Genomic DNA, 19092 nt, shown 5'->3' on the forward strand with positions numbered 1-19092 from the left:
CGGGCTGCCACCTATCTAAACTTGTAGAGGATGCTCCAAGCTTCAAATCGACACCAAGCACGCCTCCTATCTCGGCCGGACGGCGGCGGACGGTGGCCGGAAAGTTTCCGGGTCGGGAGAGCTCGGGGATGAGGCCGGGAGGGAGAGAAGAGAAAGGGAAAAGAGAGGGCTGGGCTTTGACCACTTCTTGGCCCGGTCCAACACTCTTAAACAACCCAACTCCAAAATAAAACACCCCGAAAAATAATACCCGAATAAAAATTACCTTTTACTAGCTAAAATTTACCATTTTTACCGTCATCATAATTTTCTCCTACAAATAATCATCCGCATATAATCGTCCCCGAAACCCCTCTAGGGACCAATTAAACCATTACCTCGATGACGGAGACGGTAAAATTCTTATTATAACCAAGCTAGTAAATAAGGTAAATATTTTAGGGTCGGGATGTGACAGGGGCTGCTGCGGAAGAGGTTGCGGTGGCTGAGGTAGCAGAATAAGCGTAGGCATGGGCGGAGCCGGAAGTCGCTGAAGCTGGGCAGCTGTAAAATCCTGCAAGTACTAGAACATCTGCTGCTGCTGGGCCTATTGGGTGGCATATACTGCGGCAGTATAGGCAGCCTGAGCATCTTGCTGTTCTCGTAGTTTCTGAACTTCCGACTCTAGCTGAGTCGTCCTACTGCTGGTCGAGGCTACCTTTCGTTGAAATCCTGGAGTGGTCTTCAAGATCCCCTCGCCCTTCTTTCCTAGACCCCGACAGTAAAAGTTGTTTCCTCGCGGTGGGAAGATTGTGCCCATGATCCTCGCCCCAACCCTCGAATCTGAAGTGTCGATCCGGGACATGGCTTCGGACATCTCTTCCTACAGCGTGTCCGGCCATGTCTCCCTCAATATAGCACTCATCACCTCGTCACTAGCCTCCCTCACCTTCGCCTAATTGGATAGGAAAAAAATGATTAATTAACATTTTGACATATATATAAGTAAAATTTAAAATTTAAAATTTAAAAACGTAAGATGACTTACAATATTCTCGTGGGCGTCAGGATATGCCTTCTCGTACGTATAGACGTACCGGTTAACTTCTGGATGTTCCCTGGCCGCCTCGTCCATGAAGATAGCGAACGGTCTAGAACCGGCATGATGGTTCCTTGTTTTGCGTTGCCGGTTCTGAGCGTTCGCCTGGGAAACGGCCTTCAAAGAAAAAAATAAACTATTAGTAAAATATTTAAAAACGGACGTACTTAATGACAAATTAACTAATTAATTTTTTTAAATACCTGTTTATGAGGGTTGTTGAATTCTGATGTCAGAAGCCAACGCCACTCGTACTCCCTGTACTAGAACTCAGCGGGGGTACCAGAACGTGCGTTCCCGTGCGTAGTCCAGTGGGTCCGCAACTCGTTCTTCCATTCCTTGTACCTACAGATACAACAAAAATATTAGAAATATTATTAATATCACATACAATTTTGTTTTTTCATTAACTTCCCAACGTACATTCCCCCATGCGCAACGTCCGCCCAACTGTTCTTCAAGTGCTCGAGAACGTCAAACCACACCTACATTTAACCGTTTATTAGTTTAGTTTTTCGAGAAATCAACAATGTAATACATAATATTATTGAGGCATTTTGTAAACTCATCGACATCGCGTTGTGGACCATGTCCTTAACCTCTTATGGGACCTCGCCCCAGTCTGACCACAACATAGGGACTTTATCCCTAATGAGCGCTCCCACGCGGCCGGAGTACGTCCTCGACTTCCCGCCCGATACTATGTGGCCATCCCCATCAATATCGATGACGATCCTCCTTGAGGTATTGACGGTCTTCTCGAGAGCCTTCCTTGTGACGGGGCCTCTCTTCTTCTTTGTCGGCTTCGCTCCGACGGTGCCTATCACATGATAAACCAAATTGATTATTAAAATCAGAGACCTTTTATTATTAATTATAAGAAAACAAATCATTCATATTTCATTACCTGAGGGCGATGCGGCGGACGCGACGGATTCCGTCTCTGTCCTCGATGATGATACCGTCGCGGAAATAAGAGGCGTATCAAAAAGCATGAACCGGTACGCCGCTGATGGAGCCACTGGCGGGGGCAGTGGATAAATCGGCGTCCCTGAGCCATCGACTGCAGGTAAGGTCGGTATCATCCGCGGAAGGAACAGATGAGGCGACGGCGGCATCTGTACCCCAGATGACCCACCATCCGAAGCAATAGGACCCGGAGTGGGCGCCCGGTGTATCTCAGGCATACGGGGTGCAAACACCTCCGTCTGGGTCTGAGGCCACAGCTGCCTCGAGGAACGAGGGACGCCCGGCTGCCTCGATGAAGAAGGCACCTCCGGCTACCTCAAGGAATGGGAAATGCTCGGCTGCCTCTGCGCCGTCTCCAGAAGGGTCCCACGCCTGGCTGTCATGTGGCCCCGAAACGACGTTTGAGGGTTGCTAGAGGTTCCCTCAGACGATTCGGACCTTTGGCCCTTCGAACCCTTCGTCGATCTAAAATTACCGCTCATCCTGTTTAAAATATTAATTTGAATCAAGGCTGAGGAAGAAAGAATCAAGGCTGAGGAAGAAAAGCGAATGATTATATCTTTTTACTAAAAAGATATGTGGAGGTGCCCTGTAGGAGTTAAGGAGTAGATTTGGGTAGATTTTTTTTATTATATTCCAAACATGAATCTTGTAATGTAATGTTATTGCGTAGGTTGTTAAATTTTGCATATGCAAGTACGCCCTATAACTTCTGATGACAAATTATACAAAAATATGACACTATGCTCTATAGCCACAGGGACAGTCTCTGGATCTTAGTTTACTCAACTACAAAAATTCAAGTGTGACACCAGCGAGCAGATTCACAAGAACAACTCTCTAAATACAACAGAAACAACCAACTCAAGCTTCTATAGTTTTACTAATGCAGAATTTACTCATCATTTATTTCAGGATTTGAACTATACAGCTGCCAAGAAAGATAACAATCAGCAGAACTCCAAAGGTTTATTACCTCAATTTTTAAGCACCTCGAAATCGATTTACGACATACCAATGTCCCAAATAACCATGTACTTGCACACAGTTAATCTCAGTAAAATTAAGATCACTCTTTTCAGTAAAATTAGTATCAAAACTCCATAAGCCTAACTAGGTATCCAAAACAGCCCCAAATTTCGATATCGGAAATGACTAAAGCAACAAGATTTCAATTGAATTGAACTTCAAGAAACAAATCAAAGCATTCATCCGAGCTGTAATCGCAGACAAGCAAGATCAATCAGCTTTCAGAATCAAGAAGAACTGATCAAAAAACCTAAGAGAGTTAAAGAAAGAGAAAAGAGCGCCTCACCTGAGAACTTGAAGTCTCTGGTGAAGGAGTCAATGAGGGAATCGTCCTCGCAAGAAACGTCAATGAGGCTGAGGCATCTGGGAGCGTGGTGAGGGCTCGAGGAGGCCCCAAAACGGGTTTTTTAGGGTTTTTGGAGCGTTGTGGAGGTTGTCGAGCGCTGGGTTTAATTATATACCCTATACCTTTAGCCGACAAAATTTTTACTTCGTTGGCTAACCTTTGAAATTAGTCGACTAACCTTTGAAATTAGTCGGCTAACATTTGAAATTCGTCGGCTAAACCTTTAAAATTCGTCGGCTAACCTTTGAAATTCGTCGGCTAAACCTGTGAATCTCGTCGGCTAAAGTAATGAAATTCGTCAGCTATAGTACTTTTTATTTAATATTTTCAATTTATTTGTTTTATTTTATTTTATCAACTATAGCCGACGAATTTTCAATAATGTCGTCGGCTATAATACTTTTTATACATTTGGCACATTGTGATTGTGATGATCAAACTTGAGAAATGAAAATCCGACCGTCAGATCTGACCATCATAATAAAATACAAGTATGAGAAAAAATTCAACTTGATCCGACAAGGTTAAGGGCTCGATCCGGATGGTCAATCTCGTAAGTCAAACCCCTAAACGCACGGAAAAGGTCATTGGACCGTCTAAATTACGTATTTTGGCCGGACCTTCAACTAAAAATAGTTTCAAATCTATGAGACGCAACAAGTCGTATAAAAATTTTACGGAAAATAACCACCGAAGATAGGGCTACCCATGGGGAGAAAGAATGGAAAATTGCATTGACCGTAACTATCGGCACTGAGACTTTACCAGAATACCATAAATTTTCAACCGTAGATGTAATTTACCATTCTGGTCATATGTTATTTCACGACTTTTTTGCGTTTGAAGGTTCTACGTATAGTTTGTTTTTGAAACGGAACATTTACTTAACACTTGGTAAACAAGTTATACAACATTAGTAGGCATGTTGTGATTGTGATGATCAAACTTGAGAAACGAAAATCCGATCATCAGATCTGACCATCATGATAAAATACATGTATGGGAAAAAATTCAACTTGATCCGATAAGGTTAAGGGCTCGATCCGGACGGTCAATCCCGTAAGTCAAACCACTAAACGAACGGAAAGGGTCATTGGACCGTCTAAATTATGTATTTTGGCCGGACCTTCAACTGAAAATAGTTTCAAATCTATGAGACGCAACAAGTCGTATAAAAGTTTTACGGAAAATAACCACCGAAGATAGGGCTACCCATAGGGAGAAAGAATGGAAAATTGCATTGACCGCAACTATCGGCACCGAGACTTTACCAGAATACCGTGAATTTTCAACCGTAGATGTATTTCACCATTCTGGTCATATCTTATTTCACGACTTTTTTGCGTTTGAAGGGTCTACATATAGCTTGTTTTTGAAACGGAACATTTACTTAACACTTGGTAAACAAGTTATACAACATTAGTAGACATGTTGTGATTGTGATGATCAAACTTGAGAAACGAAAATCCGACCGTCAGATCTGACCATCATGATAAAATACATGTATGGGAAAAAATTCAACTTGATCCGACAAGGTTAAGGGCTCGATCCGGACGGTCAATCCCATAAGTCAAACCCCTAAACACACGAAAAAGGTCATTGGACCGTCTAAATTACGTATTTTGGCTGGACCTTCAACTGAAAATAGTTTCAAATCGATGAGACGCAACAAGTCGTATAAAAAATATATCACCATTAGAGTTTAGGTTTAGGGTTTAGCCGACGAAATATTAGGGTATTCGTCGGCTAAAGAATTTTTAAAGTCGTCGGCTAAAGTTCACAGACTATAACAGATGAAAAAATTCTTTAGCCGACAAAATTTTAATTTCGTCGGCTAAAGTTGACCATAGCAGACGAAAATTTAAATTAGCCGATGAAGGAAAATTTTGTCGGCCTGGTTTTTTTATTTTCGTGGGCTAAAACCTTTCTTCTGGTAGTGTTACCATGTCCTCCCTTTTTTGTTTCAAAGCAGCAACTCTGAAGATCTTTTGAGGTGTCAATACAAACACATTGAATAAGAAAAAAGTTCGTTACTTACAAAATAACAAAATATATCAAATTTTTTTTTTATTATTGTTCTCTCTACTTAGGTTTATTTGTTTATCTTAAAAGTCCTCAACATATATGATCTTACTGATCTACCCTCATAATATACTCATATGACTCAAGATCGGCATGAAACTACACAATATACATCACCTCTCTCCTCCAATCAACCTCATCAATTATAGGAAGGGAAAATGCCCATTTAGTACTAATTTAAACCCCTCATTTCCCATTCCAATGACAATCTTTTTCATTAGCCCATTTCAATATAATGTAACATTTTTTATGCCCAAACGCACAAATCTTTATGCCTAAATGCACAAATCTTTATTAAAGTCTTAACAAACCATATTATTTTAAGACTATTTTACCCTCACCCCTTAAATATGCATAGAGAAAAAAGTGGAAGAGAGAGAATACTTGGCCGGAACCTCACCGGACTTCGGTCGCCGGCCGCCGAACTCCGGTCACCGGTTGCCGGACTTTGGTTGCCGGATTCCCCGGGTCACCGGATTCCGGTCACCGGTAACTCGGTTATTGACCCCAGTAACTCAATTTTTCTCCGGTCGCCAGATTCTGGTCACCGGTAACTCGGTTACTGACCCCCAGTAATTCTATTTTTCTCCGGTTGCCAGATTTCGGTCACCGGTGACTTGGTTACTGACCCCCAATAACTTGGTTACTGACCCCCAATAACCAGTTACTGACCCCTAGTTACCAGTTACTGACACCCAGTAACCAATTACTGTCCAGTTACTGACACCCAGTAACCAATTACTGACCCCCAGTAACTGAGTTACTTTGGTCACCGGCTGTCGAAACTAAGTTACTGACCCCTAATAACTCGGTTACTGACCCCAATCAGTTACTGACCCCTAATAACTTGGTTACTGACCCCCAATAATCAATTACTGACCTCCAATAATCAGTTACTGCCCCCTAATAACTTAGTTATTGACCCCCAATAATCAGTTACTGACACCCAATAATCAGTTACTGACACCCAATAATCACTTATTAGCCCTTAATAATCAGAAAAAAAAACTCTAACTGACTTGGTTCATGCTTTGGGCACCCATATTTCTTCTCTGGGCACCCATCTTCCCCGACAGCTACACATTGGCCTCCTCCACCGACCCCGGCTCACCTCCTCCACCAACCTAATGAGCTATGGTCGGAGCCGTCGCCATAAGCTACATGGAGTCGTTGAATGGCCGGAAACTTCACCGCCGGAATCGAAACTGCTTCACCTCCCTCACCACGCACCCGACGCCTTTGATCTGGCCATGGAGGCGGAGGCGGAGGCAGCCTATGAACCTGCTCGTTGGCCCAGTCGAGGAGCAGATCCAAGACGAGTATAGGCGGGACGTCCTCGACGTAGCCGGAGGGAGCTTCGCTACATCGGAGAAGGATGACACCGGAGAAGGACGACACCGGAGAACCTTGAGTTTTGGATCCAAAAAAACGCCGGATTCTTAAGGACAGTGGTGTCGTCGTCGGTGATGATGAAGTTTGTAGCGAAGGCTGAAGCCGACGGCGTCGGCAACGGTGCAGATGACGAGGAATGCGGGGCGGCTACTGTGGCTGTCATCGGAACCCTAGCCGGCGGTGAGGAAGAGATTACACTTCAAAGTGGTTGTGGAGGTCGAGAGAGAGAGAGAGAGAGAGAGAGAGAGAGAGAGAGAGAGCAGATGAGAATGAGTGGTGAGGGAGAGAGGATAGATAATAAGATTAGGGGTAAAAATATATTTTTGTTAAGAAACATTGGAATGGGTTAAGCAAAATGTTTTTCATTAAATTGGGCTATGAAAACCTTATTTTTGTGCATTTGGGCATTTTCCCTTATAGGAATCAGCTCATCGATAATCCTTTCTTTCTTCCAGACAATCAACCGTCACATATCTAATCTCATTGATACCGACTTGAGTGTATACCTCATCATTGATTCACTGCTCATAGTCACCTCCATTAAACCAAATAAATGCTATAATCACACCAACAAAACCTGAGAAACAAAATCTATCAAGTCATTCAATGACATTTTTCTCGGCAATTTGGGATCTATCAAAGTTATTGTAGTTGATAGCGATCATATCAAAATGATCTCTTGACTTAACACACTGTAAAAATAAATCTAAGGAGGGATAATGATTGAACTAAATGTCCATGTGTGGCAAAAAAATTGCATTGGTCTCTAATACCTTGAAGCACTATCATAAGCAATATCCCACCACATGTGACCTCAAGCTGACGGTGTCCAAGACTAGGACCTTGTATAAGATTTTTTTCTTTTACAATTCCCTTGTCACTCCCCACGGTTGAGTCGAAAAAGTCCATTATCTTTCTTATGCAGTGTGTGAAAGTGTGAATGCCAGAAAAGACAAAAAAGTCATTTCTCACATGTTGAAGACCTACCAATGCTCTATAGTCATAGGTAGTGAACTCTGTCTCCTGATAAGTGTTATTAATAGAACCACTCTCCTGTAAAGTTATTGGAAGATTTGGAGCCAAACCCTCTTGGAAGACAATAGGAAAGTCTTGTAGATCCACAATCTCTGAAACAACCTTCCATGCATGGTACAAGGAGATCCGTAGATATCTGAATATCTCTTGCTCCTCTGAAAAATTCATGAAGACTTCTATCCTTGTGAAGTTAAAGGTGAACTAAGACAATAACATTTTGGCACGAAAAAGGCATTTTAACCCCACCATCCACATCTTCTATATAAACCCCCACTCATTCTTCTTCAAACCCACAATTACCCTCATTTCTCTCACCAAAAACCAGTGAATCTGTAGAAGTTTAAGCTATCTTCCATGGCGTCCATTGTAATGCCCCATACCTAACTTTACTAATTTACCGGTCATTCAAACGATGAATGATGACTTAAATTTACTTTACATTGTTTTGACACATTAGAGATGTAAAACGTGGACGATTAATTGAAGACTTCTTTTTGGACATCAAGACTAGCATTTGGGCCTGCGTTAATTTTTTTAAGCTTTTAAATTTTAGTTGGGCTTAATTTGTAGACAAGAAGCGATTAAGAATGTCTCAACGAAAAACTCAAGTAAACAAATCTGAAACCGAAGGAAAATTTCTAGTTAAATCTTGAAAAGTGGTCGCAAGGGCAAAATAGGCATTTCACATGTTTAGGCATAAATAGTTTAGGGGAAGACCTAGAACCTTCTCGTTCTCTCTGGTTTTCCTCTTGGCCGAGTAGCCTCTGTCTTCTCTTCTTCCTCTTCTCACTGTCACCACCAGAAACCATAGCTCCGGCCACCACCTCCTCTCACCGCCACCACCTCTCCACTCACCAAATAATAAGAAGCAAAACCCAAGAGGCTTTTTGCTTGCTAGAGCCAAACGAAGCCGCACGCGCCTCCGCCGGTAGACTGGGTTCTACAAGAAGCGTGGATTAACGTAGCTTCGCTACTCTCCTATTGCCATACCTTCACTCTATTTGATTTGGTAATCGTTGTGCCCTTTCTCTCTTAACACCCCCATTTCTGATTTGAACTATGCTCTAATCCGTTACTTTACTCTGCATTGTGTGATATTCTGGAATTTCCTTTCAGTAATTGGGGATTATGGAGTATTTAGGGGTCGTGGAAATTATGAGATTTTGGAGAAGAGAGAGACCACTGGTTCAATTTCAAAGTAAAGGGTGAAAAGGTAAGGACCATGTGCTGGTAATGTTTCAGGTGCTAAAATAAGCATGGGTTGTTTGCTAATGATTTGGTGTTGTTAGGTGATTGCATGGTTGAAGGATTTGTTCAATCGGCGTTTTGGACATGAGGAGTGGAAGAAGAAGCTTCTGGGTCATTTCGGTTGAATTGGAAAAGAGGGTAAGGGGCTGGTACCTATACTGTTTTGGTGTTAGTTAGGTGATCATATGATTGTTGGTGGTCTGAAGTTTATCTCTTATTGGAAAAGAAGACTTGCTAGGGGATTGTGTAATTTGTTAACAAAATAAGAATTTGGCTGTGCCACTAGAGTGATGGAGGATTATGTGGTTTGCAAATTATAGTGGAAACATCGAAAAATATGAATGAGCCTTTGTAAAGAAAGAATTGGTTTGTCAACTAAGAAGGAGATTGCATTCTCAAATTTTCTATGTCATTTTACATGATAGTCAAAGAAAGACCATATGTTAAGGAAATTGGGCTCACCATGTTAAGTAAATTGGTCGGGAAGGGTTGTTGATTATAAATTGGTAATTGGCAGACATGAGTAAGGGGTTTGTTTTTCACTTATACTATTTAGGTTCTTGTTAAGGTCTTGTTCCTGCACACTTAGAATTGAAATGAGGTATTAATTAAGTAGAAAATGGATTGTCGCAGGACATGGTAGGGAGCTTGACTTGGGAAGCCTCGGCTTGGCAACTAAGTTTACCGAATCATTGTGAGTGGACGTTTGTTTTAAATTAAATGCATATGATGGTTTCATATTTAATGATTGAGTTTATTTATTGAATCTTAATTTGTGGAATAAATTTTCTTTTATGAATTATTTATGCGAAATATTTTCGGAAGTGAATATTCTTATTTTATTTGTTAACTTCTCTATTTGGAAAGTGGATATATATATATATATATATATATATGGATAATTATGAGGATAATATGTATATAAATGTTATCTACCCATACGTGCTTTTCCGCCATAATGGTGTAGCAATTAGCCGTTATTATGGTGTGACGTGAGCGTAAGACGCAAGCGTCGTAGCCCTATATAAAAGTAGGAATTCATATAGGGGATATGCACGTATATACATCCGTCTTTTCCGCCATAATGATGTAGCGTTTGAAATCCCATTATGGTGTGACGTGAGCGTGGGACGCAAGAGTTGTAGTCTTGTATGAATTTCTGAATTGGTTTTTCATCATTTGTATGCACGAATAGGCGTAATTTTGTTTCTTCATTTTTCTAGTTTGTGAGCAATTACTCGTCTCATATCCTTCAAGTTGAACTTCAACATGTAATGTTTAGTGATATTTTCTTTTTCTTTGGGAAAGAGATTGGGGGAAGATGATGGAGGGAGATGAGAAGTGAGGAAAGGATAAAGAAATGCAGAAAACACAAAAAAGAAAGTATCTGTATCTGTTTTAGTGTATCTCGCCCCTTATCATTATTATCTCTTCCTGCTACTTTTTAAACTTCTCTTTTAGATACTTCCTTAAAACAAACTCAACATCGACAGATAAAATGTTGCTGAATGGTCCTGACTTTTTTTTGCCCTTTATATATGTATTTTTGAAAGGACTTGGGACCTTTAATTTCCGGACCTTGAACTTCAAACTGAGCTTGTGTTCAGATACATTAACGTGGGTTCCGGGGAACCATCTGTAATTATGGTTAAAAAGAGGCACACATGGCCCTGTACCTGTCTGAAAACTTGTGCTTATGAAGATTATTATGATTTTGAATCATCATAAACAAGTATTTGATATAAATTATATTTGCATTTAGATCTTCAAACCTCCTTTAGTTATTCAATAAGATAAAAAATGTGCTATTTGATAATCCATTTGTTTTGCTGTAATGAATGTTTTCCTTAGAAATTTACTTATTTTCTGCACTAAACATTTCCTTCCACTAAACACTAAACCGGTTTTCTTTTGTCTGGGCATGATTTTCCTTTTGCAGTGGACGCCATGCTGTGAAAAAGCAACTTGAACAGGTACACCAATGCTGCTCATTTATTGCAATGTCGAATTTTGTTGGTTTGTTGACCACAGTTCCCTGATGCTTTCTTTGCTCTTGTTAGCTTGGTTATGAGCTCGATGATGTTCAACTTGAGACTGTATTCTGGCGTTTAAAGGGAGTAGCTGAACAGAAAAAGGTAAGCTGAATGTTGTAATTCACTTCTGGAGTTCATTTTGTAACAGATTGTGGAGTTATAATGTGCATTATTGATGTGTAGTAAATTATCTAAAGATCGGAATATTTAGACATTGGATTGTATAAAGTAACAGCCCGATTGACTAAGATGCACACTGAACAGAATGATCTTTGTTTCTTTTCAATGTTTTAACAGATTTCTTGTATTTGTATTCTTCAAGATATTCTTGTTTGCCTGCTTATTTTAATTGCTGGTGTCAGAGAGTCACTGATGCAGACCTCCGAGCATTGGTGTCAGATGAAGTTTTTCAGCCAGAAGTTGTCTGGAAGCTTCATGATCTGCAGGTGAGTCGAGACAGTTTTCAACTTTCTTGCTCATCTTTTAAAATGCCAAACTATTAAGAGAAACTCATCTCTACTTTATCTGAACTGGATTCTCAGGTTACTTGTGGAACTCTTGGTCTTTCCACAGCAACCGTTAAATTAATTGATTCCGATGGGAGAGAGCAAATTGCATGTTCAGTTGGGATGGGACCAGTGGATTCAGCTTACAAGGCTGTTGATCTCATTGTGAAGGTTCGATAAGATCATCCCGTAACTTTCTATCTTGCAATTACATTTGATGCTTGAAAATATTAGCTGCCTCCTGTTTCAACTGTCAAGCTCATTTGTATATGGTAGTTTGTTGGTCAAGGTGATGAATAAAAATGCTACTGTAAATATTTAAAGTGCACTTTAGAGACTTGTTTCAATGTTGATACCACTGCTCTTCTAAAATTGTCATCATCCAGCATTCATCCAATGATACTTGACGAAGATCTCGGTACTCTGGTGTTGTTTGTTGTTATTTCTTTAATATTCATTTATTTATCTATTTATTATAAAGAGTGATTAATGAAACTCTAGCTGGTTCCCAATTGTGCTAAACACATTATTATCATGTGATTGTTTTTGAAGAAGTTTGCTTATCTGTTGTATGACAGGAACCAGTAACACTTGTTGAGTACTCTATGAATGCGGTCACAGAAGGAATAGATGCAATAGCCACTACTCATGTTGTAATTCGAATTGAAAACAGTGACATGGTCGCTGGTGGGATATCTCAACGGACATTCAGGTATGGTGTCTTTTACCTTGCATTGGTTTCAAGATTGCTTGAACATTAATAATTTATACCTCTATTTTGTCTTCTGGTGCCAGTGGGATTGGGGCAGGAATGGACATTGTTGTTTCTAGTGTCAAGGCCTACATTGGTGCCTTGAATAAGATGCTAGGTTTCAAGGAAAGGTTTCCACAAGAGATTCCACCAGAATCAGCAGAACGAACCCCAGTGTCTGCATAAAGAGGTTTTGGTAAACATTACATGTGATGCGTAAGCTTTGAGATCCTGGCTCCACTTTAGTTTCTTGTTTACTGTACAGTGTTGTCTAGAAACTTAAGTAAAATGTTTGGAATCATCAAGTGAAGACCCTGCAATTGAACGCTAGGTGTACTATTTTATCATAGTCTTTTAACGATGCATTTGTTTGCTAAAGGGTGATTGGCTTGAACAAGCCATTGCCAGCTAGTTGTAGTTTGAGAGCAAGCTTGTATTGAAGGTGTGCTATTGCGCTACGCTCCGGAAAGCTGATGTTGAGAAGTTACAAATCACAAAATAGGTTTATCAAAATCAGGCTAGGTTTAACAAAATCAGGCTTTGACCTCTTCCTCATTTACTAAGGAGCCAGGTAAATATGGAATGACGTCAAGGCAGGCGAAGGCTAGGTTAAATTGTTGAAGTGTAGAGAGGGAGAGAGCTGTGTATACTTAATTGATAAATATTAGTTTAGGGCACAGTGATTTTTGCACTATATTTGCATAATCTTTGTGATTTTCAGTATGAATTCAAACACATTAGTTTCTAAAATTTTATATAGAAAAGGAAAAAGAAACGCTAGCTAGTCTTGTGGAAAAATGATTTTACAGGAACCATTTGGTTGTTTCTACGTTAAGAATGTGTCATCTCTAGCCTTTGAATTTCAGGCATCCAATTAGCCTTTGAAAAGGAAAAAGAAACGCTAGCTAGTCTTGTGGAAAAATGATTTTACAGGAACCATTTGGTTGTTTCTACGTTAAGAATGTGTCATCTTTAGCCTTTGAATTTCAGGCATCCAATTACCGAAGTTGAAAAATTTGAGGACGTCCACATCTAGCTGTATTAGCTACGATTTATCCATAATTCCATATATATGTATGAACTTAATTCGATCCTACTGATTTATAGCCCTTCTTTTCCTACTTAAATCGTGCATTAACTATGACGAAGGGAAGGTCAGAACTCAGAAGTGTGGAAGTAAATCACCTGTTCCTATTTTGTGTGTGCCAACCCTATGCCATCAATAAAAAATCTGACATATGGAATTCCAGTCAGCACAACATAACAGACTCTGACTCTGTTAACTTCATTTATTTTTAACCATTTGTACTGAAAGTATAAGAAAATAAATTGCAGACTGCGCCTTTCCTTCTTTCTTCGTCAAAAGCGAATTCTGACCAGTTCCGGTTTCTCAACCCAACCAATTCAGATAGGATCAGACCTCAACCTGGTTTCCCGACCCATTTACTCACGAAGAAAGATCTGATTGTTTCTCCGTTTTCCGACCGTATCTCGATTTCAGACCAGTGATCAAAGCGTCGTTTCAGCGTTGCCCTCATACCAGTGTTTTTGGTTTCCTCATAAGAGCTCCGACGACGGAGAATCCAAGCGCAAAACTTCAGTTGTATTTGTGATTTGGGTGAATTGATGAGAAACCAGTGCGTGATGGGAAGAGTATGAATGAGTCTCGAGGGTTGGGGTCGATAGTGAAATTGATATTCTTCATGTAATCACATGCATGGATCATCACAGATCTATACTCCATAGTAGACTTTAACCAAAGAGTAATTTGAATGCCAACACCCAAAACAAACTCCAATCAATACTAATTCACCAAACGTTATTTCGTACATCAAAACGGATTTGAATAGATGAGATGATTTGAGGGACTTGCAATTTGCTTCAAGGGATTTGTAGATTGCGGCGATGGAATGATTTCGTGGTTGTTGAAGGGAGAAGGAAGATGATGAAGAAGAAGAAACTGATTAACTGAAGATAAGAGATGGAGGAGGAAGATGATTCTGTTGGGAAATTAGTATCAAGGCTTCACCAGAGAAAGAGAAAAAGTTCTACTGCGAAAGCAAAAACCATAGTTACTTAAGAGCTACTGGATAGTTACCTGATTGCTACTAGAAGTCCTTTAAGAAGAGTCCTAGAATTTGCAACCATAAATCATGAAAAAAACACACACAAAAAAAACGAGGGAGACGTGATTCGAACTAGTGAGTTCATGACCGAGATTAAACACCTGTCCACCGAGCCACTGATGCCGGAGCTGACTCTACAACAATTAACATAAACTTTTTATTTAGCAGTTTTAAACGACATCAGTATACCCTGATAAAACCCTCGCTCAGTTATTTCTGTTCGTCTTCATCTCTTTCCTCGACAGCTTCTGATCCCCACAACTCCAGCCTGAAATGGATCCGTGGGTTGATGTCCGTGCTAAAATGACTGCATTGGAACAAAATCTTGAGGCGTATGTTGAGGATGGACCTGAGTGGCCTTACACAGTGGTTGGAGAGAACTACATCGTGTACGAGGTGATGCCGAACGCTCCGGAGTCCGGTACTCTGGTGAAGCATGGAACTGAGATTGAAGCTCAAGAAGCCCTCCGAGCACAGCAGTCTTTACAGCCGGTGAGGTATATTAATAATGGAATCAGTTTCCCGTTAGTGTTTCGTGGGGTTTACATCGGGTTTGACGATTGGGTCAGAAGATTCAGTGCCAATCCAATTGCCGGGGAGGGAGTGGTCAATATCGTCGGCCGTCAGTTGAGCCGTGGCAATCGACCTAATTTCCACCTTCTTGCCGGGGAGCGGGTGCTCAATCTCCTCCGTCAGATCACCAAACCGGTGAGGAAGCAGTTTTTGGGAGGTCAGGAATGCTTCGTCGATTTGCGAAATTCCATAGGAATCACAGAGAACGACGAAGTCGTGTACCTGAAAGGACCACAAGGTTAGTGACCGAATTGGGCATCCTTTAGGGTTTATAGCCACTGTGTCTGAATCTATTAGATTAACTGTTGTTTTGTTGGTGTCATTTGTACTTCATTTCTATTGGCAGGTGGGATGGATTTCATGGACAACACCATTGCGTTGGATGATATAGCAAAAGTCCTGGTTGATTGTTTGACACAACTCGCACAAGTCGCTGGGATGGACCAGGACATAAATCCCACTATTAATATTTTGCAACAATTCCATAATTATATAGGAAACCGGTATTTTTGGTGGATGACAAGCTGCCCACAATTTGACGCAGATCAAAGGTTCAATGCTCAAATGTTTGCTCTTTTTCACCCCGCTACACTTGATGAGGATGAGCATCTTCGTTTATTCACCAATCTTGGGCGGCTGGCAGATGAATCGAAAGGCACCCCACATTGTTTGTGCAGTAATAATGACTTCAAACAGCATATAACATTCAGCAAAATCAAGTGGTGGATGTCTGATGTTGCTTCTGATCCTGGTCTGTACGGAGTTCTGCACTTTTCACGTACATATAAGAGAGAAGAAATCCCTATATTTTGTGAGAATTCTATGAAGCATCATTGGGAGCATGTCAAAGCATTGTCGTTGTCAAAGAAAGAAGTGATTCAGTTACTGTGTCAGCACATTGATGGACTGGCTAATGAAATGTTTACAGCATACTCACGAGCTGTCATGCATGGTGGTTACACCCATAAGTATTCTGCAAAATACATTATGACAGAGGATGTTTAAGGTATGTTTCTGACAAAGGAGTATATTTTCAAATAAAAGAAATCAATACTTGTTATCTTTCTGTTATGGGATTGAGACTTTTACTAGTTCTTTTCTTCCTTTTTTTTCATGCCAAAGATACAATCTAATCACATAAAGTTGTTCATATTCAGATTGATGTGTTAAAAACTTAAAAGATCATCATACAAGAGTCAAAGATTCAACCATATCTTCCTAGGAATATCTAGGGCTGGGTATTGATCTGTTCAAATAGGTTCTATTATTATTTTTATACCAATTTGAACCCCCCCTCCTCCTCCCTCTCACCCAGTTAGTGTCTGGTCATCCTTCCCCATGGCATGTGACCTATGTTTTGAATTTGAGCTATAGACTATTATCCCAACTGGTCGAGGAAATCTGGAAACGGAAGAAAGAAGTTGAGGACTTACCCTAGCTCCCTTCCTCTCCATAGCATAAAAATTGAGGTTGTCAGAAAACTCTTTGACATTGACTTCTTTTGTTGCTGACTTGCTGTTGTATTGGAAAGGTAGCGAGAAGAAAGCCTTTCGTGCTGCTGTTGGGCAGTTACATGAAAAGAATGAATCAGTGTATAACCATTAGCTCACCAAGTCTATAACCCCTGAAACTGTGACGTTTTGCTGATTAGCATCTATGCTTACTTGATAAACACCTTCAATTTTCTGAAGCACTTACAACATAAACTAGAATAATAAGAGTATTAGCTTTTGCAATCTGGCTAGCTAGCTAATAATACATTCTTTAGTTTGATTAGCATCTGATCTGATGATAATTGTTGATAAATTCAGTTACTCAATCGCACATCTTGCTCCTAGTAAAATAATTTTGGTGTACTCTGTTACATCAACTGAATTGAATTCAATTTTGTAATCAATTACAACTGAGTTCATTGATAAACTGCAGCACCTATGGTAAACATAGTATCAGCAATATGCACACTAAACAACTTTTGTTTCTTAAACCCTTGGGCGCTTAGAGAAACTTTTCAGTGCTGGTGTCAAACTACCTTGATCAGCTTGGTTTGACACCCTGGTGAGAAGTTACTTAACTAGATTGTTTGAATATGTATATTATGCTATTGAATGCAGATTGATTCGGTTTATGGCTGTGAACTTGTGAGTTTTGAACAGTTTGTTATTGGCTTGTTGCAGATTGACATTGATGCAGCAGATGTGCAGTTGCATTATAAATGACTAAATGGAGTTTTGGACGTTTGAGTAGCTTCTTGTTGCAAGTTCCAGTAGTTTGCTTTTTTACCCTGTAGTTTGCTGTAGTTTGAAACTTTGAATTGCTTAATGCTTATTGTTATTTTTGTGTCCAAGTTGTGCTGAGTTTTGGAAAAACTTAGAATCTTGGGAAACGGAAATATGTCTTTGCTTTCATGGAAATGTCTTAAACTTTCAGTATTTCAGGACCCAAAAAAATAAATAAATAAAACAACAAAACTGAGATCCGAACCAGTTTACTCAGATGTTGGTTTTAAAAATGCAGAATCCGATCCCTATTGGTGCATCCCAACTTTGGACTTTGAAGTGGATGGAATGGAACACTACTCGGCTTTGTTTGAAATGATTTGAGAATTGAAGTTGGTATAAATTAGTCATGATTTGAGAATTGTCTTTCCCCTTTTTTTCCCTATTGGTGCGGAAGCTTGACTTAGCCCTGGCACTAGTGCATCCGACTGCTGCTTAGAGGAACATGTCTTCGTAAACAATTAGAGCCAAGAGAAAGCAAGTCACTAAGTCATTTCACAACTTTGCATCACATATACATAGCAGACACACGTCAATCCGAATACATAAAGGGATAACACAATAAAAAGGAAGGCCATGTAATCGAACTACAGCTGCTTGACACTTCACAAAAGTGTTTGGAAGACAACTTGTAAAGCTGAGAAATCCCTCCCTGCTACATATCAGACAGCCAAGACGACACTTAAAAGACAACTAGAGCTGCTTGACACTTCACAGAAGTGTTTGGAAGACAACTTGTGAAGCTGAGAACTCCCCTCCCTGCTACATATCAGACAGCCAAGATGACACTTAAAAGACAACTTCTGATAAACCTGGCCATCCAACAGTCACCTGCAATGGTGTGAAATCACCAAATCAGTTTACATATGATGTTTCAAATTATTCATCACATTAGGCTGGATTCCACAAAGCATCATTGTATAGGAAAAGCAACTGCAGAACCAATTCAAGCATTTCATAGAACAGGGTAGGTATGAGCAGTTACCCTGCTCTGCATTTATGGCTATAACTAAAAAACAAAATTGAAGCATTTTTATTGGCCTACATGTTTGATTTCTCACACAAGAAACAACTTATTCTTAACAACCTACATAAAAACTAATTCCAGATCAAGAATGTGTGGCAATTAATGTTTCTATTCAGTGGTTGATTTCTACATCTCGGGAAGAACTTTTAAAATTTTCAACCACGATGGACCACATGTCAAAATGACAATAACCAAGCTAACCAATTTTGAATTCATCCTAATACTGAACTCGACTACTTCTTACTTATGTCAAACATGTTGTACTCATTACTCAAGATAAGTAAAACAAGTTGCCTACCAATCAAAAAATGATTCCTAAACCTAAGAACCCTCGTCAGTGGGTTATCACCATCACATTGAGCATATCTAGTTAATTAGCTTATCTTTTCAAAGTAGCAGGATCATTTATACTTAGCCGTCTCAGAAGTTTTGAAGGCCCTGTGAAAGATTTAAAACAATTAGGGCCCTCTTTAAGCGGGTCTTACATGAACATACCATTGAATTTTATTGTTATATATAGAGAGTAGTGCAGTATTTTACGAAAAAAGGAAACAAGAAAATAGAGGAGGGAGATAAGAAGCGAACAGCAAGCGACTCAATAAATAAGATTCCCCCCCCCCC

At 40.0% G+C, this 19092-nt stretch overlaps 3 protein-coding genes and 1 pseudogene across 5 annotated transcripts in view; 2 read left to right on the top strand and 2 right to left on the bottom strand.

Annotated features, from left to right (window-relative positions):
- Window positions 1–19092, bottom strand: part of LOC101291756 — a 65192-nt pseudogene that overhangs the window by 28077 nt on the left and 18023 nt on the right. The window lies entirely within an intron of this gene.
- LOC101301136 (2-isopropylmalate synthase 1, chloroplastic-like) lies at window positions 11435–13104 on the top strand. 2 transcript variants are annotated; one of them, XM_004288085.1, is made up of 4 exons: window positions 11435–11658; window positions 11755–11889; window positions 12297–12430; window positions 12514–13104. In XM_004288085.1, the coding sequence occupies exons 2-4, from the start codon at window positions 11842–11844 to the stop codon at window positions 12653–12655; spliced, it is 324 nt and encodes a 107-aa protein (XP_004288133.1). In that variant the 5' UTR covers window positions 11435–11658; window positions 11755–11841; the 3' UTR covers window positions 12656–13104. The 2 variants fall into 2 exon arrangements, with proteins under 2 accessions (XP_004288133.1, XP_004288134.1); XM_004288086.1 differs by having other exon boundaries at window positions 11655–11889.
- On the top strand, window positions 14651–17554 carry LOC101300281. The gene is made up of 3 exons (XM_004288083.1): window positions 14651–15406; window positions 15515–16174; window positions 17343–17554. Exons 1-2 carry the CDS (start codon window positions 14869–14871, stop codon window positions 16171–16173), a joined length of 1197 nt encoding a protein of 398 aa, XP_004288131.1. The 5' UTR covers window positions 14651–14868; the 3' UTR covers window position 16174; window positions 17343–17554.
- Window positions 17882–19092, bottom strand: part of LOC101300564 — a 3148-nt gene continuing 1937 nt past the window's right edge. Inside the window, exon 2 of the mRNA XM_004288084.1 lies at window positions 17882–18275. The gene's annotated coding sequence lies outside the window, so the exon portion shown is untranslated. The remainder of the gene's footprint in view (window positions 18276–19092) is intronic.

The sequence above is a fragment of the Fragaria vesca genome, linkage group LG1 (assembly GCF_000184155.1).
Source record: "Fragaria vesca subsp. vesca linkage group LG1, FraVesHawaii_1.0, whole genome shotgun sequence".
Classification (NCBI taxonomy): Eukaryota; Viridiplantae; Streptophyta; class Magnoliopsida; order Rosales; family Rosaceae; genus Fragaria; species Fragaria vesca.